General features: G+C 35.5%; 2 protein-coding genes across 4 annotated transcripts; one reads left to right on the forward strand and one right to left on the reverse strand.

Annotated features, from left to right (window-relative positions):
- Positions 1 to 137: 137 nt before the first annotated feature.
- On the reverse strand, positions 138 to 11,844 carry LOC101221785. 3 transcript variants are annotated; one of them, XM_031884032.1, is made up of 10 exons: positions 11,539 to 11,595; positions 11,139 to 11,223; positions 8,545 to 11,035; positions 8,353 to 8,456; positions 7,897 to 7,966; positions 5,379 to 6,185; positions 4,825 to 5,027; positions 2,819 to 2,942; positions 1,248 to 1,457; positions 138 to 859 (listed from the first exon to the last, which is right to left on the reverse strand). In XM_031884032.1, exons 3-10 carry the CDS (start codon positions 10,735 to 10,737, stop codon positions 716 to 718), a joined length of 3,855 nt encoding a protein of 1,284 aa, XP_031739892.1. In that variant the 5' UTR covers positions 10,738 to 11,035; positions 11,139 to 11,223; positions 11,539 to 11,595; the 3' UTR covers positions 138 to 715. The 3 variants fall into 3 exon arrangements, 2 of the variants coding, with proteins under 2 accessions (XP_031739892.1, XP_011653193.1); XM_011654891.2 differs by having other exon boundaries at positions 8,545 to 11,223; positions 11,539 to 11,840; XR_004216019.1 differs by lacking the exons at positions 138 to 859; positions 1,248 to 1,457 and having other exon boundaries at positions 4,825 to 5,035; positions 8,545 to 11,223; positions 11,539 to 11,844.
- A 1,288-nt stretch (positions 11,845 to 13,132) lies between these two features.
- Positions 13,133 to 19,133, forward strand: LOC101222259. Its single transcript, XM_011654893.2, has 7 exons — positions 13,133 to 13,570; positions 14,577 to 14,888; positions 15,579 to 15,725; positions 16,488 to 16,837; positions 17,192 to 17,714; positions 17,826 to 17,858; positions 18,277 to 19,133. Exons 1-7 carry the CDS (start codon positions 13,393 to 13,395, stop codon positions 18,810 to 18,812), a joined length of 2,079 nt encoding a protein of 692 aa, XP_011653195.1. The 5' UTR covers positions 13,133 to 13,392; the 3' UTR covers positions 18,813 to 19,133.
- The last annotated feature ends 1,562 nt before the right edge of the window (positions 19,134 to 20,695 follow it).

Raw genomic sequence — 20,695 nt, forward strand, 5'->3', positions numbered from 1 at the left:
GTTCATAAGGAAGTCTCTCGCTCCCTCTCTCTTTTTCATTTTTCATGTTCAAACAACAGGTCGAGTACTTGGTAATATTACAAATTAAAAAACAGATAATAAATATGTTTGAATTACCCCTCCCACGTAGTTGAGAAAAAAGGGGAAATAGATATACATTACGTGCGATTTGTCAAAAAGGTGAAATGAAAGTTTCAAAAATGAAAAATCAAGTATTGAGTATATATTATCTACAATCTATCCAACACAACAGTGAACTCCTATCTAAAATGGCAAGGCTGGATTTCACGACAAAAATAAAAGAACACTAAATGCAACTTCTATAAACAAACTGATAAAACATATAAATCAAATGAATACCCATGGAGACTACCCATGGAGACTCCAAGAAAGCAGATTTCAGATCGGTAACTCACGAGGTGAAGATCGAAAACTGTCATGAAGAAGAATGAATTGGTAACTTGCGCAGACCAAAAAATATGCATATATATCATTTTCTTTTTTTCTTTCATTCCTCCCTCAAAAGCAACAACATCAAATGAAGATGTATCCTTGTAATTCTTTGTTGAGCATTGGCTGATTAGCAATTCAGTCCGGAAGTCTTGAGTTTATCAATAAGCATGCAACCGGGAAGTTCGTGATGGCCTCAAGAAACTTCATAGTCTGAATATTCTAGGATGATTCTTTGACCGATTGGTATTGCACAAAAGTATGCTTATATTTGAAAAGTTCCCAACTCATTGCCATGTCGTGTGAGTTTTACTTTCCTTTCGTCAGTCCATTCTAGCCGATAAGAAAGATCGAGACTTTGAATCAAAATCTTCAAAATATCTGCATGACTCAAGCCCCTCACATTGTCCTGCCAAAGAAAATCAATTCCCCTTATAAGGTGCCCGTTATTTCAAATGTAAATGCCTGAAAAAAGAAAATTTTACAAACTGAACGATCTATTACTTATTATGGTAAAGGGATTAACCTTCCAAGAAAGTATTGGCAAAGAAACCCGGAAAGACACCAACAAAAAAAAAGTATAACTACGATGTAGAAAGAAGATTCTATACGATCTAACAATTTGCAAGAAGAATGAGTGCATTTCCCAAATAATAGATGAGATAGCTAGAAAAAAAAAAGTCATAATAGAACAAAATTCAAGCATAGTTCAATTAAGACTGAGGTAAAGAGAAACTGAGTTAAGGAATTTACATAATTTAGATATTATTTGAAAATCACCAAAGGGAAGAAACTACCTGCACGTCTACTGCTTGAGTATCACGTTCCGTTGCACTTGCCATAATACTTAACCTCGAAGAATTGGGCGAGAATCCTTCCCATGGAGGAACAAATATCACTTTGGTGCATTGAACAGGAACAAAGTTCCGGCTTAGTTTCTCCCACCATACAGATCCCACTGACCACCATCGAATCATTAAGCCATGTTCAGAAAAGGCAACTACCCCCTGTAAATTATCCAGCCGTGCAACTTTAAGCACACTCCAACAATAGAACACAAGATGTCATAATAAGAGTAAATTCTGGTAAAATAGGAAAATACACCATGCATTAATTCTACATTCTTTAAAATTAAATATAGAAGACCGTATTGTGACCACCCATAAAGGCATGGATACAAAATAAGAACATGATTGATTTACTCGGCCAATTAAGAGCAGGCAGGCAAGTTGAGCAGGCGGGCTTCGTCAACTTGCTGCTCTCTTCAGTTAACCTCACAGTCACGAAAGCCTCAAACATATGACAGTTATTTTGTGATGTAATCTACTAATTAAGAATTTTTACTATTTATTAGGTCTTATCTTGATTGACTAAAGCTTTTTTCAGCTTTAATTGGCGGCATGTTTGGGTTAGTTCTTTATTTTACCTCTCTTCTATTCTTTCGTCTTTTATCTAAATGAAAATATAATTTCTCATAAATATAAATAATAACTAGTAAATTGTGCTCAAGCTTGTTGGATTCTCCTGAATACGTTATCTGATACTCTAAATGACCAAACTCAGGTTCCATATACATAATATGTTATTTATGAATTTGGGCATAGGGATTAGAGGGGTGCTATATATAAACCCTCAAATCCCATTGGCATATTTGTATCTATATCATTTGATATTCTCCTCTAATAATAAAATTGCTCATTTCCTCTACCATGAATGTAGTTAACAGACTATTACTAAACCACGTAAATCTCTGTGTCAATTTCTTCTAGTTCTTTTGCAAAAAAGGCTTCTATACTCCTAAAAAAAATATCTGCGATATGAAACTAAATAACTTCTGTGTATGTCGGACATAATCCAAAATCTTTAGGATGTGTTCGTTCATCAAGAATTACCGGTGATTCTAAATAAAAACAAAGTCTGAAAACTTCTAATCAAATTTTAATTTGTGGGGTCATCAACACCAAAAGTTAAGTCTTCCAGAAAAGATAGAAGAGAAACTAGTCGTAGTCGCTGTCCATAATTTCTTCTGTAAACTAAAGTCATAACAAAGATTGAATTTCCTAATCCGGGATCAGGATCTTACTCAGATTCTATAATTGAAATAAGAAGGGTTTGCTTTAGCCTGGTTAACTTTTACTTAACCCTTCAATCAAAAGGAACCAGTTAAAAGATATAAATTTATAATTCAGATTTGCAAAGTATAAACACTTCGCGTGTGTAACTACCAGAAGAAAATTCTCGAGTCCAAAATGATATCAAGGATCAATTAAAGAAAAATACAGTCGATTAATTAACTGGAATAAATTTTATTTTCCACAATGAAATCAAATCTCTAGAAGATCATGAGTTTTCCAATGGAACAACATACCTCGCCATCAGGGGAAAAACTCAAAGCTGATATTGAGATCCTTAATGGCATTTCTGAACCTGCTGGAAGCAAACTTGGGAGTCCAGGAGGTCCAGTTGCATCCAAAACCTTAATCTTTGTAACACTGTTTCGAAAAAATGAGAAAAAAAGTTAATATATTCATGCAGTCTGGTCAGTTCCTTGCATCCTTCACCAGGCAAAAATTGTTACTATTTTTATGTGATTAGAAACAGAATTATATATCATTTATTATTTATCTGAAACAAATTATGCCATAATGGTGCAATCAGCAATACATTATATACACTAATAAACCAGTCAGATATGAGCCTTTCTCTAGGTTATAGGACAGTACATAACAAAGGTTATTTGCAGAACATTCCTCTTAATTAATTTTGGCTTTTTTTTTGCATAGGCTGTTCTCACAACATTTTGTAATTTAGACTTTTAGTTTATACATAAATTTTGATTTTATGTTTAGTACTATAAAACCACCCACCCAAAAGCTTAAGATAGTGGTTGAAGGCAAATTTAATTATATATCACTAACACTCCCGCTCACTTCTGGGCTTGAAATATTTGAAAGGCCCAACAAGTGGAAATCGATTTTAATTGGAGAGAAAACGACAATGTGGGGGACTTAAACACAGAACCTCCCTAGACCACCTTCTTTGATACCATATTAAACCATCAATTCACCCAAAAGTTTAATCTTGTGGTTAAAGGCAAAATTTAATTATATATCACTAACAAGTACTAAAAACTTTTAACGTTCAACGGAACCTATTTTTGTTTAAAACAAAATATAAATTTACAACTTTCCAACAAATGTCATCTATAATCTTTGAATGACTAGATATTGTCCAGAGTGCCAATGATGGATTGCTATGGGTGGCAAAAAAGGTAGAGAGCCTTCCCTATGAGCTTCAGAAAAGGAAGGTGGTTTTGTACCCACTAAGAAGATCAAACTACGCCACGAGCCCAACACTAGGTGACTGGGTGAGGTTTTATGTTGCTCATTGGGCTTTCGGTTTCGAAGACTTTGTAATTATGCCAAGACAATATCTTATTTAGTTGAAAACCCTTGCTTTAGTGGGTTTTTTGGTCTTGGTTTTTACTTTTTATTTTTATGTACGCCTTCGTATTCTTTCATTTTTTTCTCAAAGAAAGTTGTTTCTGTCAAAATTAAATAAATAAGTATACCCTTCTTTATTCTCCCTTTCTCTTTTCTCTCCTCTAGATCTCTTCTTTCTCCTCAACATTTTCCCTCATCTCACTCTTTAGCATCCCCAAACCACCAAAGCTGACAATATTGACCAATCAACCACATATTCGGTCAATCAATTTGATGAAGCATCTTGAAACCTTCTATTGCCGACTTACTAAAACCAACATGTTGGTTGCCGGGATCAAGTTTCACCCAAAACTGACTCTGACCTACTAATGAACACCCCTATTTGGATCCTGAATTTTCACTCTCAACAATTTGACTCTTGAGGTTTGTATTTGGTTCCATTTTGGTCCCTGCATTAATTTTTGTTAATTACAAATAGAAAGTAGATGTGGCACCTTATTTTCATTATTAAATAAATATATTTGTAAAATTTTATTCCAACACAGAATGTGAAAATGTATTGAAATATATGCTATAATCTCAAAGCAACAAGATAAGCACTTGCCTTTCAAGGGGGCTGGACTCTCTCAAATACCCCAGTTTGGAAATCCCACATAAAATTCGTCACACCTTTCCCCAACCCCTCTCCTTCTATTTACGGCAAAAAGACCTAACCAACTTACTAACTATTTACTGATATACCCTACTAATAACCATATTAATAATCTGCCAATAATCCTATTATTCCCTAACTAGGGGTCTAACAAAATGATAAGGAAGTGATGATAAAATCAACAAATTGATACTAAAAAGCATGTATGTCGTAGGCCTATATGAGAGTCCAGGATCAATGTTAAATTAAACCCAAAAAAATACACATATTAGCTCTGACCTTTGTAGATCATACACTCGAATGTTAGCACTGTTAATCTCTCCAATAACATCACCAACTGCCAATCTGGTCCAAGAATCATTTAACGATACCATTGGAAAGACATGCACCACTTCCTTTAGAGCAGCCATTGAACTGTGATAACAAATTTTGCGCATGACTGAGTTGCTGGGGTCCATGATTTGCAAAATAAAGTTAACAGCCTGCAGTACTGAATGAGATGAGATCTCAATGGAAATAATTGTGGAGCCAAAAGTAGCTAGGTACAATAAGGTCAAACAAAGTACATTGCCTTTAAATTACCATCCGTGATAAACAAATTCCTACATTCCTAACAAATTATTGTTAAGTTTGGAAGGCCTGCTCTTCCCCCTCCAAAAAAAGAAACCACGTTCTCTCCTCATTCAGTAAATTTATCTTTTGAAGGTAGCATCCCCCCCCTCCAAAACAATAACTCAGAGCTGAGGTGTCCTTCATCCTAATCCCAGTATGCGTGAAAATGCACAGAAAAATCATGGTTCCAATGCAATTAACAATATAAATTTAGAACCAACCTTGTCAAGATATGGCGCCAGGTTTCTAGGAGAACCACGCACAACCCTGATCAGTGTCTTAAGTGACACCAGATGAACAGGTGAATCAGATGCAGTAGACCAAATTTGGCTTTCTATTACAGTCAAGAATCCTGGTATATCAGCCATGGCTAGATTTGGGAGAAGAACTTCAACCAAGGTTTCCCGAATGCCCACTGAAAGGGATGAATTTTGAACTAACTGATTTTGAGACAGACCACTCATATATTCCAGCTGGAGTAAAACATCTTCAATGAGATGAGGAATCTCATTGCCCAAACAAGTCTTCCATGTGCTCTCCATACCTTCAGCAAGGAGCTCTGCAGCGGTGGAACTGTATTTCTCGTTCATGGACTTTACCAACTTCACTAATGAATGGACAACAAGCATCGGAAGGCTTTTCTTCACAAGACTGCGATACCAAATGGCTAGTGCTGCTGCAACTATAATATGAGAAGTCATTGCATCTTGGCTCGTTCCCCCTACACAAGAAATCCAATCGTGCATTTCATAAGATTCTAACCAGGTGCGTATGTTGAATTCTTCAACCTGAGAAACCTCTTCGCTTTTAGGAAAGCAGTCTGATGATATTCCGTAATCAGGCTTCTCATTCATACTCAAACCATTAAGTTCAGTGTCAATATCTCCAATTTCACTCGAACTTCCGTGCTCAATTGATTTTCCACCTCTTAGTGATAGTGGAATTGAACGTGAAGCTGCACAATGGAACAAAGAACGAGCAGCCATACGTACATGTTCACTTTCATCTTGCCAGAAGCTCACTAAAAGCTGAAAATAAACAACCATAATGAATGTTTAAATTATAGAAACAGATTTACAGTTCAAATAATTTAATTGTTTCTGTTTCAGTTGTCTTCAGGCTTGATATTTGCATCCTACATTTCTTGGTCAACTTTTTGCTACAAAGAGAGATCAGAATTAAGTAAAACAAGAACATTACTAATTGTAATGTCAGAATACCAGATCAAAATCAAAATGGTTAAAGGAGGGGGATGATAATTCCTTTTTCTTTCATAAGGTGGCAAGAGGAGGTTGTCTTTTATTTATCTGATTTTTATATCCCTCTTCCTTTTTTTTTTTTTTATAGAAAAAGATGCTTTCATTGAGAAAAGATGAAAAAATACAAAGAGAGATCAGAAACAATTGCTTTATTCCCCTCCTTTGACCTCTAGATTGATTGCTTGTGAATGATTTGGAATTGAGTCCCATTTAGGAAAGAGGGGGAAGGTTTGGAAACCACTTTTACCCAAACTGAAATTTGTAAAGAGGTTTTTGGCTTTGATAGGAACAAGTCCCCTGGACTTGATGCTATCGCCTTTTTTAATATAATTGGGAATGCATTAAAGACAAGCTTTGGAAATTGTGCAATAAGTTTCATGAAAGAGGTATCGTTGGCTTTGTGATAAATGAGACCTATGTGTGCTTACACGAAGTTAGGTGTCTGTTAGTAAGCGCCTTGAGAGAGCTATAAGGAACTTTTTGTGAGAAGGGATTGACGAAGGAGGAGGGTCTCACTTGGTTAATTGGGAAATAGTAGGGCAGGAACAATGATTGGGAGACTAAGATTACATAATGAAGTGTGTTTCTTCATAGAGCCTGATGTTTAAAAGAATGTGTTAGAGTTGTCCCATAGTTTATGGTATTATGGAGTTTATTTAAATTATTCAACATGTGTTGAGTCGTGTTGGATATTATATTAAATTTACCCTCACCTATCAGCTTAAGCTTTTGGGTGAATTGGTGATTTAAGATTATCAGAGCAGGTTGCTTCAGAATGTCATGGATTTCAAGCCCCTGCAACGTTATTTCCTCCCCATTTAATATGTTAATTTCCACTTGTTGGGTCTTTCTTCATATTTCAAGCCCACAAGTGAGGAGAAGTGTTGGATATTATATTAAATTTACCCTCACCTATCAGCTTAAGCTTTTAGGTAAATTGGTGATTGAAGAGGTCAGTATTTAAAAAATGCTGGGAAAATTGGATCAGCTGCTCACTGAAGATGATACACAGGAATTTTGATTAGAAAGCAATATGTGATTGTAAATAGGAGAATATTTAGGAAGGAAAGGGTTTCGAGTTAGCAAAACAAAAGTGCTACCAATTGGTCTAACCTAGATAATTGTTTTGTAATTAACACATACTGGGACCATTTTATGTAGCGGGCAGGAAGTTGGTAATTACATTTTTATTACTTGAACGAAAGTTGCTGTTTCAGGGGAAAAAATGCATGTCACCCCAAGAACAAAATTTTCAGTTGCACAATTATTGATATAAACTGGTCTCCAAATATTTTAACTGGGAAAAGAAGTAAAAAATTAACCAAAGGAACAAGTATACCAATTCTACTACACGAGTGTACAGATCTACCAGCAATGTCATGCAAAAGTAACTAAATACCTTCTTCTAATTATAAGGATGAAGTAGGTCATGAAGTGTCCCAGTCAACATATGAATTGAGGAAGGAAAGCAAAGATGTACCTGAAGTAAAGGAGGCTTTATATCTGGAACTTTGTCCACAAAATTCCTCATATAGAAAGCTGCCAGCGCACTACAAAGAAAGAGAAAATGAAATATAAACAAATCTAGACGCTCCATGTGAGTTTATAAAACCTGCAGAGAGAATTGCATGGTATCACTTTACATGCAACACCATTTTCATAAGCTTTAGGAACAGAGACTTGCCCTTTCCGACAACTCCTTTTCATAGTACTTTGAATGTAGTTATTAGTAACGTTTCCTATCATGATATTAAAGATTGCATGCACTTTTGTAATACTATATTTATTAGGTAAAGTAGTAATTAAACCAAAAAATAGCAATATACAGGTAAACAACTTCCAAGTTCAGGGTTGCAATTACTAATTTTAAATTTGGGCACATATTCCGCTCATAAAAGATTAATTACTAGACTGCTTATGCTGTAATTTCTTTAACCTGCTGGCAGATGAACCTGAGTGAAATAAGCTAATCATGTGCTGAGCAAGAGACAGAATCATGAGTGACCTCATAGCACAAAACTCTGCGGATGACTTCCAAAGCTGAAATTGAATTTCAAGAGTCAGACAAAATATAGCAGGAAACAAATGTACAAATGCCCCATTATTCAACAAATATCATCCAGACTACCTCAAGAACAGCTCTCATTCCAGGAAATGACACTGTTAATGAACCTTTATCCCCCTGCAAACCAGAAGCCACAATAAAGCTCTCTGGTTTTTTCAATTTCATGTCAGTTACTAGCAAATTGTCAAGATCGCTGTCAACACCCCATACGTGCAAAAAGGACAAGCTGAACCGAATTAAACATTCTTCATACAAAGAAATCCAGTTAAGCTCTTCATTAGAACCAGTTGAAATTTCATGGACCAAAGAATCGTCCATTTTCTTATCCCTGGCACTGGGACTTGACATTCTAGCTTGCTGATCCTTCAGAACTGCAGTATCTTGAAGATTAGTTCTATTTGCAAATGACTTGAACTTCTGATTGAAACCCATTAATGGTGTAAGATCAAAGCTCATTGTAGCAATCCCAGGGAATGGACAAGAGCACTTGATAGGCTGCCTTCCACTCTCAAAATTATAGAGCGAGTTTTGAAATGATTTAGTAGACTTTCGACTTCTAGCCTGTCCATTGGACGTCTGTGATTCTACCTTATTACTCAAATCTGCCATTGCCTTTAATGTATTAGCCGACTTACCATTGCTTGAAAGAGAATCAGAAACACTCCCATCTTCAATTGTTGTAAAGAGTAGAGATGAAGCAGAGGTATTTCCATTCAGAATAGAACCAGAAAAGCTCTTGCCAATTCCTTTACAAAAATTATCGAATACTGACTGAGATGCTGTCCCAGGAATAATCCGCTCGCGAGCACCCGTTTTAATATCCCAAATATACAATATATCAACAGTATCAGAAGTACTGGAATGGTTACTGCACATGCATGCTATATAACCTCTTACACTATCCCACACAACTTTTTCAGGATAGTTGCGATGTCCGGGAAACATTCTCTCCACCTTTAAAGTCTCTAAGGAAGCAAGAGCAACACAAGAATCCTCCCCAACTGAAAGAAAACAATCACTCCAAGGATGGTCGGTATGAGCAGGAGGAAGAATAATTTGCCTCACAGGAGCCACATGGTGGTGCATTACCATAACAAGATTCCCAGATTCAAGACCCCAAATTCGAATGGTACAGTCCATACTTCCAGATAATAGAAATTGTTCGTTATTTTTGCTCACCAACCGATGAACCGCCAAACACAGTACAGGTCCCGTGTGTCCTGAAAGATATAGTTGTGGTACATGATTCACTTCACAGTGTGGACTTGCTCTATGAGAAGACAACCCTTGGAACAAATCGAGTTTTAAAATTTGTACATCACCACTAGAGTAGCCATAGACAACTGCATATGGGGTAGATAAACTATCAGAAATAACCATAGAAGAAGATATAATTTGTCCTTTCTGTACAAAATTGTTACAGTCACCAAAATATAAATCATTTACACTATCAGAACTAGAGTCAGATTTCAACCCAGATCCAACGACATATTTCCCTACAAATTCACTGTGAAAAGTAGAATCTTGAATCCATTCTGTCAATGAACTAGATTCACCAACCATTCTGCATTTCAGCAATTTTCCATGAGTAGGTTGTTTTTCTTGAAGTGCCCAGATTGTGATATTAGAAGTCCAGTGAAAAGGCTCTTCAATTTGAGAGCTAAGTGATTCAATGCGAATGAAATGTTGATTTAGTTGAACGAAAGATATTGAAAATCCCACACTTGAGGAATTACAAGATGCGGGAATTTCGTAAAGTGGTTTGTATTCAAATATCTTATTTGTAATTGATATCGTGTAGATAACTGCATGACCTATGGAATTCCACACGGCAAAAATTTCAACAAATGTTTCGTGGCACTCCTGGTTATTCCTGATATTCAATTCATCTCGACCATCAAGAAACATTGCTCCAGAAACGTGAGCTTCAGAGGTAAACTCATTAATGCCAAAGATACTGTCTGTAAAAGAAAGCTCTCCAACCACGAGACCACTGAGTAAAAGCTTAAACACACAATGATCAGGCAACAAAAAGGCAATGACATTGTGTTGGATCGCAACTGACACAACCTGACCTCTCTCACTCAATACATCGGTCCAAACAGGAATATTCACTTGAGAGCTATTTTGCAAGCTCGCCTGATCCACTTCTTGGTCAGATTCCTTAGATAATGAAATCATCTGCAGCCGACCAAATGAATCAACTATAGCTGCTGAATAATTTCCCTCACCAGTTAAAGGTGAGACTATGGCCATATACCTCAAGGAGCCAATAGACAAATTTCCATGCAAAACAGTTTCAACAATGGTAAGAGTATATGTATCAACAATAACGACGGAACATTTGGAATGCTTTTTATGCTGATGTTCTCTATCAGCTGAAACATCGATCCTTTCAGCAGAATCAACTGAGTGATTATCAGACGAATGAACACTATCAGTAAAATAGCATCCAACGCATACATATCTTGGTTTCGACGGAATTGTACGCACCACGGACGGACTCCCAACCCATGCAGGTAGTTTCCTCCTGCGCCTGCAATGTCCACTTCTCCTGCTCCAAATGCACAGCACACCATCAGAACACGCACTTACTAGAGCACCACAAATTTCTGAAGTCGAGTTCACCTCGGCATTACTTGAAATATCTGTCTTACCCGTCCCTGAAATAACAGGGTAACAAATGCCAAGATCCGCAATTGTCGCAGCATGGCCACACAATACAGCAACCGGTTCAATTTCCTATCGAAAGGAGAAGTAATTATCGAGCTACATGATTTACAATCAATCCACGCAGAAAGTATATCATTCGGAGAACGAATTAAAAAAACAGACATAGAACAGTCCGCGAAGAATTACACGAACATTCACGAGCTGACCAGGATAAGCTGAATTATAATGTCGAACTAGAGAAATCAAATGCAGTGAAGATTAAGAACAACAAAACTGTTGAGCGATCTATCTAGACAAGCTAATGAGTTAAAATCGTCTTTAGAAAGATGACCAGCTAAAGATTATAATCAAACGCCGAGTTTAGCTAATAGCTACTTGAGTTACCGTGCTGGAATCGGAGATTGAAATCTTCCACCAGATGATTGAGCCATCAGATCCGCCGGTGTACAGAGTCGGAGGTTGGCTCAGCACGGCTGTGGCGGTGACTCTGTGCGACAGAGGCGTGCCGGACCATATGCACGCTACGGTCTGGCACTTCATGACTCAGTGAGTCGGGAAAACCACCTTGTAGTTGCACTCGCAAGAGAAGACGGAGCGAGTGAGCCACAGAACGAGCTCTTCATGTGGGACGACGCAGTGGCGGAGCAAGGTGGCCGTGGCCGTAGCCGGTTGGTGTGGACTTAATCGGAAATATGTTGATGACATGGAGCGACGTAATCGACCTCTAAAGGAACCGGCCCAAACTCTATCTTATATCGGCCCAATTGGGCCCAACAGATAACCTTGTGTCTTAAAGTAATTAAAAATCAATTAGAGGAATAACACATTTTAAAGTTTCGTTTATAAGACCAACATTTATTTCAATGAATAATTATTGGACAGAAATATTCTATGCCTAAAAAAACATATTCAACACACCCCAAACTTTTTCAAAGAATCCCAAAATATATGCAAACATCACACTTTTTTACCGTTTGAAAATTTAAACATGTCAAATCTAATCACTATTATCATGGATAAATTTATATGAAATATAGTTATTTAACTACGTGAAATAATCATTATTTTAGAGACCATTTGGGACACATTATTTAGGACTATGATAAACACTTCTTACAACAGGAAATACTATTTTATCGTTTATTCATTGCTACAATGTTTACTATTTACCTATCAAACTAAAATAATATACATACCAAACACATATTATTATAACCAAAATTAAAATAATTTACGCCGTAAGCACAAACTAGTTTAATCAAATTATAATAACACATAACTATAATAACTCATTCACTGTCCCAATATACCTCATTAGGGATTATAAAAGTAACATATTCCTTGTTCACAAGAAACTATGTTTGCCATTTTGACGAAGAAACTTGAATTTTGCTAACTAAAACTGTGGTCAGCTTTTTAATATTGGTTTTTAGTGCATTGATTTTTCACGTATTAAAAAAATATTTTTTTTTCAAATTATTTAGAAAAAAGAACTAAAAAGAGGAGCCATAGAATAACTTTTAAAATCACTAAATCAATTTATAATAAAGTCGAAATAAAAAGAAAAGAAAAGAAAAAGGAACAAAATTGATAATTTATTGAAAAGAGAGTGGAATATTGTTGTAATTGAACAAAGAAAATATGGTGTGAGTGAGTGAGTGAGACGGTGTGTGATTTTGATTTATGTAGAATGTATTCATAATTATCGACGAAGTAGGAACAGGTGGCAAATGATGATTGGGGGGATTCCAGATTTATCCTTTTTATTTATAATTATATACTGATTTTAATTATTTAAAAGGATAATGCCACGTCAAGGTCCGTAAAAGACAACGCGCCCCATCTCCACGCAAAGTGTGTATTCGCGGACGAACTCTGACGGATAACGGAACGGAATATTCCCCTCTTGATGGTCCGTTTCCAAATATGTCACACATTTTCCCGAAAACTATATATACTTACCTTTGTTCCCAATTCGTGCCCTAAAAACTCTGATTTCTTCTACTCTTAGCCGCAACATTGCTTAGACACTCCCCGTTTTCCTATCATATTCCCTTCCTTGTCTCCCCCACCTAATTCACTTTTCTTCACTCACTCTCCGATCCACCATCTTCAAATGTTCCTCTCTGCCTTCAGATTGTTCTATTCTTTCCATGGAGTTTTAGGATCCTTTGAAATGTTTGGCGGCTGCACTCAATCCTCCTCTTTTTCTACTTCACTTCTTTTAGGGCTCCGGCCATGGATGCTCTAGAATTCACTTTTCCGGTTGATGTGGCGCCGCTGAAGCTCATGGGACCAGATGGCTCTCTCAGAACCGAGCTAACAATCGAGGAAGTTGAGTTGTGCGAAGCGGATCGCGGTTCTGCTCCTTCTAGCTTTTCATTTCAGCATCTCAGCTCGTACGGTAGTCTAAAAGGTGGAATAGCTTCACTTTTTTTTTATTCAACACTGCTGTTTAATTTTAGATTTGTTGCTGGTTTTGGGGGTTTTTCTTTACCTGCATGTGATATCATATTCGTCTACTTGCATTCCAATTGGCGACTACGTGAGGTTTTGGAGACTGCTGATTTTTTTTGCGAAAGAGATGAAATGAATATCGTGCTTGGAGTTTCGCTGCATTGCTTGTGGATTAACTGATTGTATGCAACAGGATGAAACTTAAACAGATTTTTTTTTGTCAATTATTGTTGAAAACCAATGAGTTTCTGTACCACTGTGAAGATGAAGATAGCTGCCACTTTTGATGTACCTTTTTCTGTAAATGCGGCTGATTTTGCCAATCGAAGTGCTTTTTATTTACCCTAGGCGTTTGGAGGATCTCTTGTTCTCTCTTTTGCTCTCTGTCATTATTAATGAAAGATTCATTTTATCAACACGTGCCAGTGGATTTGGAGTGAGGTTGAATTGGGATCCAGCATTCAGATTACTAAAACGGTGGCAGCAATTTGTGCTTGTCTTTTGTTACTTCGAATGGGAAATATGATAAAGAGAAAATCCTGCCCCTGGGATAACGTATTATATTTTGATAAGAAGAAACATTATCTTATTCCTTCACAGGATGGTTTTTATCATCTGTCTGCTGAAGTTCTGATTATGGAATAAGGTCTATATGGTGAATTGGGAAAATCTTGAAGTAAAGGTTGCAACTTTTTTAACGTACTTCTATGAATGATGTTGGTAGCTTACTCTGGCCTCTGTATTTGTGAAAGGATCGTCATAGATTTAATATATTTAGACTTCGTAAGCATTATATTTGCACTCTTGGCCACATATAATCCATGTTATTTAACTTCGAGTTGACTTTTACAGAATTTACTTTTTCACAGGTCTCTTGCACATCTTCTCCTTTATCTGTTATTTTGTTTCTTTCATCATGTTGCATACTATGATGATCTAATTGTCTATAAATGTTGGTATGCCAGCTGGGACAAGCTCTATCAATGATTTGGGTTCTGTTCCTTTGGATAAGATACCTGATGGAGCAGTATCTAAGGATGGTGAAGATGCATCTGAAGATTTTGAAAGTAGGAACAAAAGAAGTCAATTGTCCACTTCAAGTCCAGGAGTACATCCACGTAAATCATTAAAGGTGCCAAGGAGTAGTAGTAGTAGTTTATGTTCTAAGAGGCCACGTGTGGTTCAATTGGAAGATTCTTTATTCTTAAGTGGAGCTGATGACGCAAAGGATGCGTCTGATAAGCTTGGATCATATCTTAAAAAGTGCAACTCTCATGGTAATGTAGACCAGCCTTATATTAATGATATAAATGTTCATCTTTTGCTATTAATTAAAATATTCTTTTTAAACCCAAATCGCAGTGTTCTTCCTATGCAGTCCATATATTACATTTTTTCAGATAGGAAATGATAACTTTTAAGTCTTATTGATAAAACAAGTTGATTATTCCACAAGAAATATGATTGTAGATGTAATATAGAGCAAAAAAAATTCATGAAAGGCCTTTCAGAGAACTTTGCTCTCTGTTGGTTCATGTTGGGGTTTTTTCTTCTTTGTCCATTTAGTTGAATATTTCGATTTTTTTCATTTGTTATAAAGTTGCAAGAGAGGAGGATATTTGAGAGAAAATTGTGATCATTTCGTTTTAGGGAGAATTATTTGGGTCAAATTGGTAATTTTATTATTTGATTAGTCTAATGTATCGCATGCTTTCTCTTCGTAAAGTTGAGAGTTTTCTATTTTTCATGTTTTTTGACGTAATATTTTGAGAAACTGGTGCTACAATGGTCATTCAAACCTTCCACACACACATTAAATGAGAAATATTTGTTGCATCTATGTGATTGAGGTAGGATATCATTTTGCAATTTCTATAGTACATTTCTATGCTTGAGTAGTGCAAGTTGATGGGAAATGAGGAATTTACTGAAGCTAGTTTACTGATATAACCAAAATAAAAAAACAGAGAAAACTCAATTGCTGAAACAAAAAAGTAGCCTAAGCAGCAAGCGGGGTGATAAGAGAAATCTCAAAGTATCATTGAAGACAAAATTGGAGTCACTTTCTACAAATGCTGGAAATGGCTCAGCTGCACCAGGGAGCAGTTTTTCTGGTATGATGATGTCATATGAATTATTAATTAATTTGCTCAGAAACTTGCATTATTTGGTTATATGGTCTTTTGAGTAGCTTTTAACATGTATTGAAGACGGTCTCGACTGGATAATGCAGATGTTTTAAATTGCAATTGTAAATATAGTCTTCATTTGTTGATAGGAAAATTTTCATTATTGTCACAGACTTAAAACTCAAGTGTAATCAACTCAGGACAGTTCTAGTTCTGTTGAGTACATGTTTGTTTGCATGTCACTTGAATATATTTTTTGAATTTTTGTAAAGATACGAGTTAGTTTATACTTTTAATTAAGATATCCCTGGATAGCTATAATCACATGAATAGCCTTTGTAATAAGCCATTTGTATGCAACTCCTCAGATTGCAACTGGCCACCTATCTAATGACATTATAGGATGTAACTCTCTTAAAGCACCTTTTTTTTGTCTTCCAACAAGAGTTGTAGTTTGAGTATATCTTGCTCTATAAAAATGAGTTGCATCCCATGAAACCTTTCTTTGATCGTTTTTTTCTTCCATAACTCTAGGTCATACCTGTACCTTATTTTCAGTTTTGCAAGGAGTTTGTCTGCTTAAATCCATCAATTGTTACGGCTTACAATTACGACACTTTTAAAGAAACAAGCCACTATTTCATAAATGATTTATAATAAAGTTTCTCTTTTGTTTTCACGTTTCTGTGCCTTGCTTTACAATACACAGCATACAATCACTTATGGAACTCCTGAAATTTAATACAGGATTATATGGGCTGAAATCGGATGTTCATGATTTTACAAAGCTTACAGATGATCCACCATTGAATGGTCTTCTTGATGGTAGTTATGACTGTGCTAATTTAAGTAAAGACAAAGGTAGAAAAGACACAAATGTAAATGAATGTTTTCTGCAGTCAATTAGAAAAGCTTGTTCTGTTCTTCAGCTCCCACTGCCTGTCCACCCACAAAATATGCCAGAGTCAGAGAGTTGTTCTAACAGCAAACCATCCACAAGTTTAGTTAGTTCAGTTTCAAGCATGGAAGAACGGGCAAATTTTGATGCAAAAGGAACTAGTGCAAGTTGGGCAACAGATTCACCCTCGTTAAACAAGGTCAGTCAGTAAGAATTTGACTGATTCTCTCTTCTGTCAGCTGTACCTGTATATATACACAGTACCATTATGTTTGTTGATTTGAACTTTATGATCTGTATGCTGACCATATATTTTTACTAAGTTGCTCCAAACTGTTTTGCCATCTCTTTAGTTATTTGAGATCTGTCTACCACCTGATGGAATCTGTTTTTGCTGATTCTATTCGACGTGGTAATTGCTGTGACAAAAGTGTCAAATCTTTATTGAGAGGATTCCCACTAGTGCTCTGAATTTTAATATAAATTACGGAATTCTTTTCCCATAATTACGTGCATATTTAGACCTAAATTTCTTTTTGTTCTTTCCATGAAGGTGCAAGATGCCTGCAGCAATTCGGAACCTTTGGCCAATGCGCTTGATTTTGAATTGCATAAACCTGATGACATGTTTGTGAAATTGGGCCTTCCTCTACCAAAGGACTTGGAATCTTTGCTCCAGGATGCCAGTAAATCGTCTGTACCATCAAAGAATGCAACAGATTTACGTTCAGCAAAGCAACAATTTCGTCGAGCGATGTTGCAACCATTTCCATGGTCACATTCTTTTAATGGGCACTCTAAAGCAAGTTCTGATTCATCCAAGCTTTCTGCAAATAGGACGACATGTCCGGGTAGGTGGTGGCGAGTTGGTAACTTTTCCAATATCCCCAGTGCTACTACTGATTGTTTTACGAAAGACTTGGAATCATTGACGTTTAACCACAATTTGTTTCCTTCAACAATGAGAGTTGTTGGTTCTAAAGATGGAGGGTCCTTTGTATCTGTTAATCATAATCAATGTGGATGGGATTCCCTGTCTTCTGCAACTTGTTCGAAAACTTCCTCTGTGCTTGTCGGTAAGGATTTAACGGAAGGCATTTTTGTGCGTAATTGAAATCAATATTCTCCTTCGAACCATTCTGCTATTTTTATTCATTTTACTTAAGTGGCTTTTGGTCTACATACAGAATCACGAGGGAAGATCAATCATGAGGCAAATGGTATGAGTTTCAACTATCCTATCTGTTGTGGTACCTTTGTATGTTTGATTGCCGTGGCTGAGACTAAGACTTGAGTGCACATCTTTCTTAGCTTTAATATTAATTATGGAATAAATATGGGAGCCCTTTGAATGCTGTGTATTTTCTTATCGATCTCCTGATTTTACTTCTTTGAATTATTTAAATCTTATTCTTGATTTTTCTATAAAGTTAGCAGTTAAGATCCATTAAATTTTAAAAAGTAAAGTTAAAACTCTATCTGTTGATGACTTGCCAGTGGTCTCTTAAGAAATTCGCATTGTGTCCCTCTTTTATCTCTTAATGACTGATTTTTATCGCTTAAGAAATTCAACTCCTTTAGATTTTTTTTCTTTCTTTTTCTTTTTGGTCTTCTGTTGCTGATATTGCTTCTCTACAGAGCAGCATTGTCCAAGAGTAATGGCAGCTGCTCAAACGCTATGCGATATTGCAACTTCTGCTTCATTGAGGCAAAACATAGATGGGATAGTAAGGTGGCCAAAAAAGCCTTCACAAAAGTCCATGAAAGCTCGCAAGTTGAAATCAGAGGAAACAGAAGAATTATATACCAAGCCGACTATATACAGATTATGGTCCAATAATCCATTCAAGAACGAGGGCCATCAAACCCCACATCCCTTGAAGAAGCCAAAGCTAGGAACAACAACAGAAAACAGAAGAGACAACATTGCGCAAACAAATTGTAGAAGAGGACCATTAAATTGGTCTACACCCAGATCAAGTAGATCTTCGCCCAGTAAATTCATTAAAGATTCAGTTTCAGACACTAAACAGTCAACCGTGGGTACTGTGAAACAGTCGTCAATGATGCCTCCTCCAGCAACAACTCTTTTGTGCAAAGCTGGCGACGGACAACAAAAGACGCGAAAGTTAATGCTTATGGATTGGAAAAGAGGAGGAGGAGGAACAGGTTAGATTCTGATGAATAAAACTCTAGTTTTTATATCCATGCCCAACAAAATGATGTTTTATTAAATTAGAATCACTGCTCTATAGTGTGTAGTAGTGACTAAAATGGTTGGTCGGTTGGTTGGGTGTACATAATATTGTTGTAAGTGGTTGATTGATAGGTTGTATTGTAACTGTCCGTCATAAAAAGTGACACGCTTTCTAATTGTTGTAACATCAACTTCATTCCAGAACGCAGTAGCAAATTCCTTATGCTACTGTGTGAAAAGTATTTAACGACGCAATAGAAATTCTTAGTTCTTATTACTATTCGGAACTATTTGCTTTCCTTATTTGTCCTTTCAACCAATATTTTTCTTCCTTCTTTTTCTTTTCTAGTATTGTCACATCTATTTAATAGGACGAGAAAGTTCGAGTTGTTTCTGTTTTTTAGTGCCGAAGAGATGGCTAAAGCAATGGAGGCAACATAGACGACAACAGACTGCTCTTCTCATAGTTGTCATTGTCACTTAGTGTATTTTTTTAATTGTTATCACCAAGTTTGTCCTCTTTCTCTATGAAATTCAGGGAAGACAAGAAACCTTGTTGTTGGAAACCAACATAGTTGAATGTATTATTAGCGAGATTTTATTAAATTATTAATATAGAAAAGTCTAAACCATGATAGATTCTATCACTGTTGATAGGCTCTTGTTAATCATATGAATTTAAATTTTACCATGTTTACATTAAAAAAAATTGTATTTTGTTGTATTATATTTACTAATTTTTAGGTCTGATTGTTATATTTGGCATATTTGTAGATATGATTAAAAATTGCTCATTCCATTCATTGCCTAAATTACAAATTATATTATTGAATTAGATCTAGTGGACACAGATGCTTGTGGTTTTATATTATTAAAATTTCACAACTTCTGAGCCAACGTTTAGACATCAAACTTGAAGTTTGGAACTACATAGGTATGATTTTTATTATAAATTTGGTGTTTATTACGTAAAATTAGTTGGGATGGAGATAACGTGCACAATTTATTTGAAAGTATCAAATTGAATTGATTTGATTTCCAACATTAATTAAATCAGTAGATAGTAACAAAATAAAATTGATGATCTCTTTACACATTAATGCGATAATTTGTTAGGCTAATTAATATGGTTGACAACATTGATGCATTTATTTAAGTTTTTAATATTTGATGGAAATGCATGGACAAAATTTCTGAAGTGACAAAATAAAAAGATTGGGCTCAAACTTCAATGTAACCTTTTATTTATTTATATATCAAAATTTAAGCTTTAGTTTTATGTCTACAAAGTTCTATAATCAAATCCAGACAAAAACGTCCTTGGTAGAAAAGTTGTATGGTAATGGAATATACTCATTACTAAATTAAATTTTATAATTTAACTTAATTAAGCTTTTGAATTTTCATTAACAATTCACCCTTAATTCTAAGATCATGCATGAATAGTAATCGATAAACTTATGTTTAAAATTATATAACCTCTAAATTTCAAACATATAAATTATCATTTATTTATTTAAATAGTTATAAATTAAAACCTATAAAGTATAAATCAATAATTAAATGTGACAATTAAAAATAGAATAATAGATAAGAGTAATATATATATATATATTATAAAAGTGAATACGTTGTTGATAAAGTTTGGAGTATACAAATAGATATTCAAATACAACAATAGTATAATGACCAAAGAAGGTATCCTTATCGAGACATTAGCGAGTTTCAAAACTTTTGAAAAACATTTATAAATATAGAAAAATATTATAATTTATCTATGATAAATTATGATATATTACTATCTATATTTATATTGATACAAAGTATACACAAACATCGATAGATTTAATATAGACCTCT

The sequence above is a fragment of the Cucumis sativus genome, chromosome 4 (assembly GCF_000004075.3).
Source record: "Cucumis sativus cultivar 9930 chromosome 4, Cucumber_9930_V3, whole genome shotgun sequence".
Taxonomy (NCBI): domain Eukaryota; kingdom Viridiplantae; phylum Streptophyta; class Magnoliopsida; order Cucurbitales; family Cucurbitaceae; genus Cucumis; species Cucumis sativus.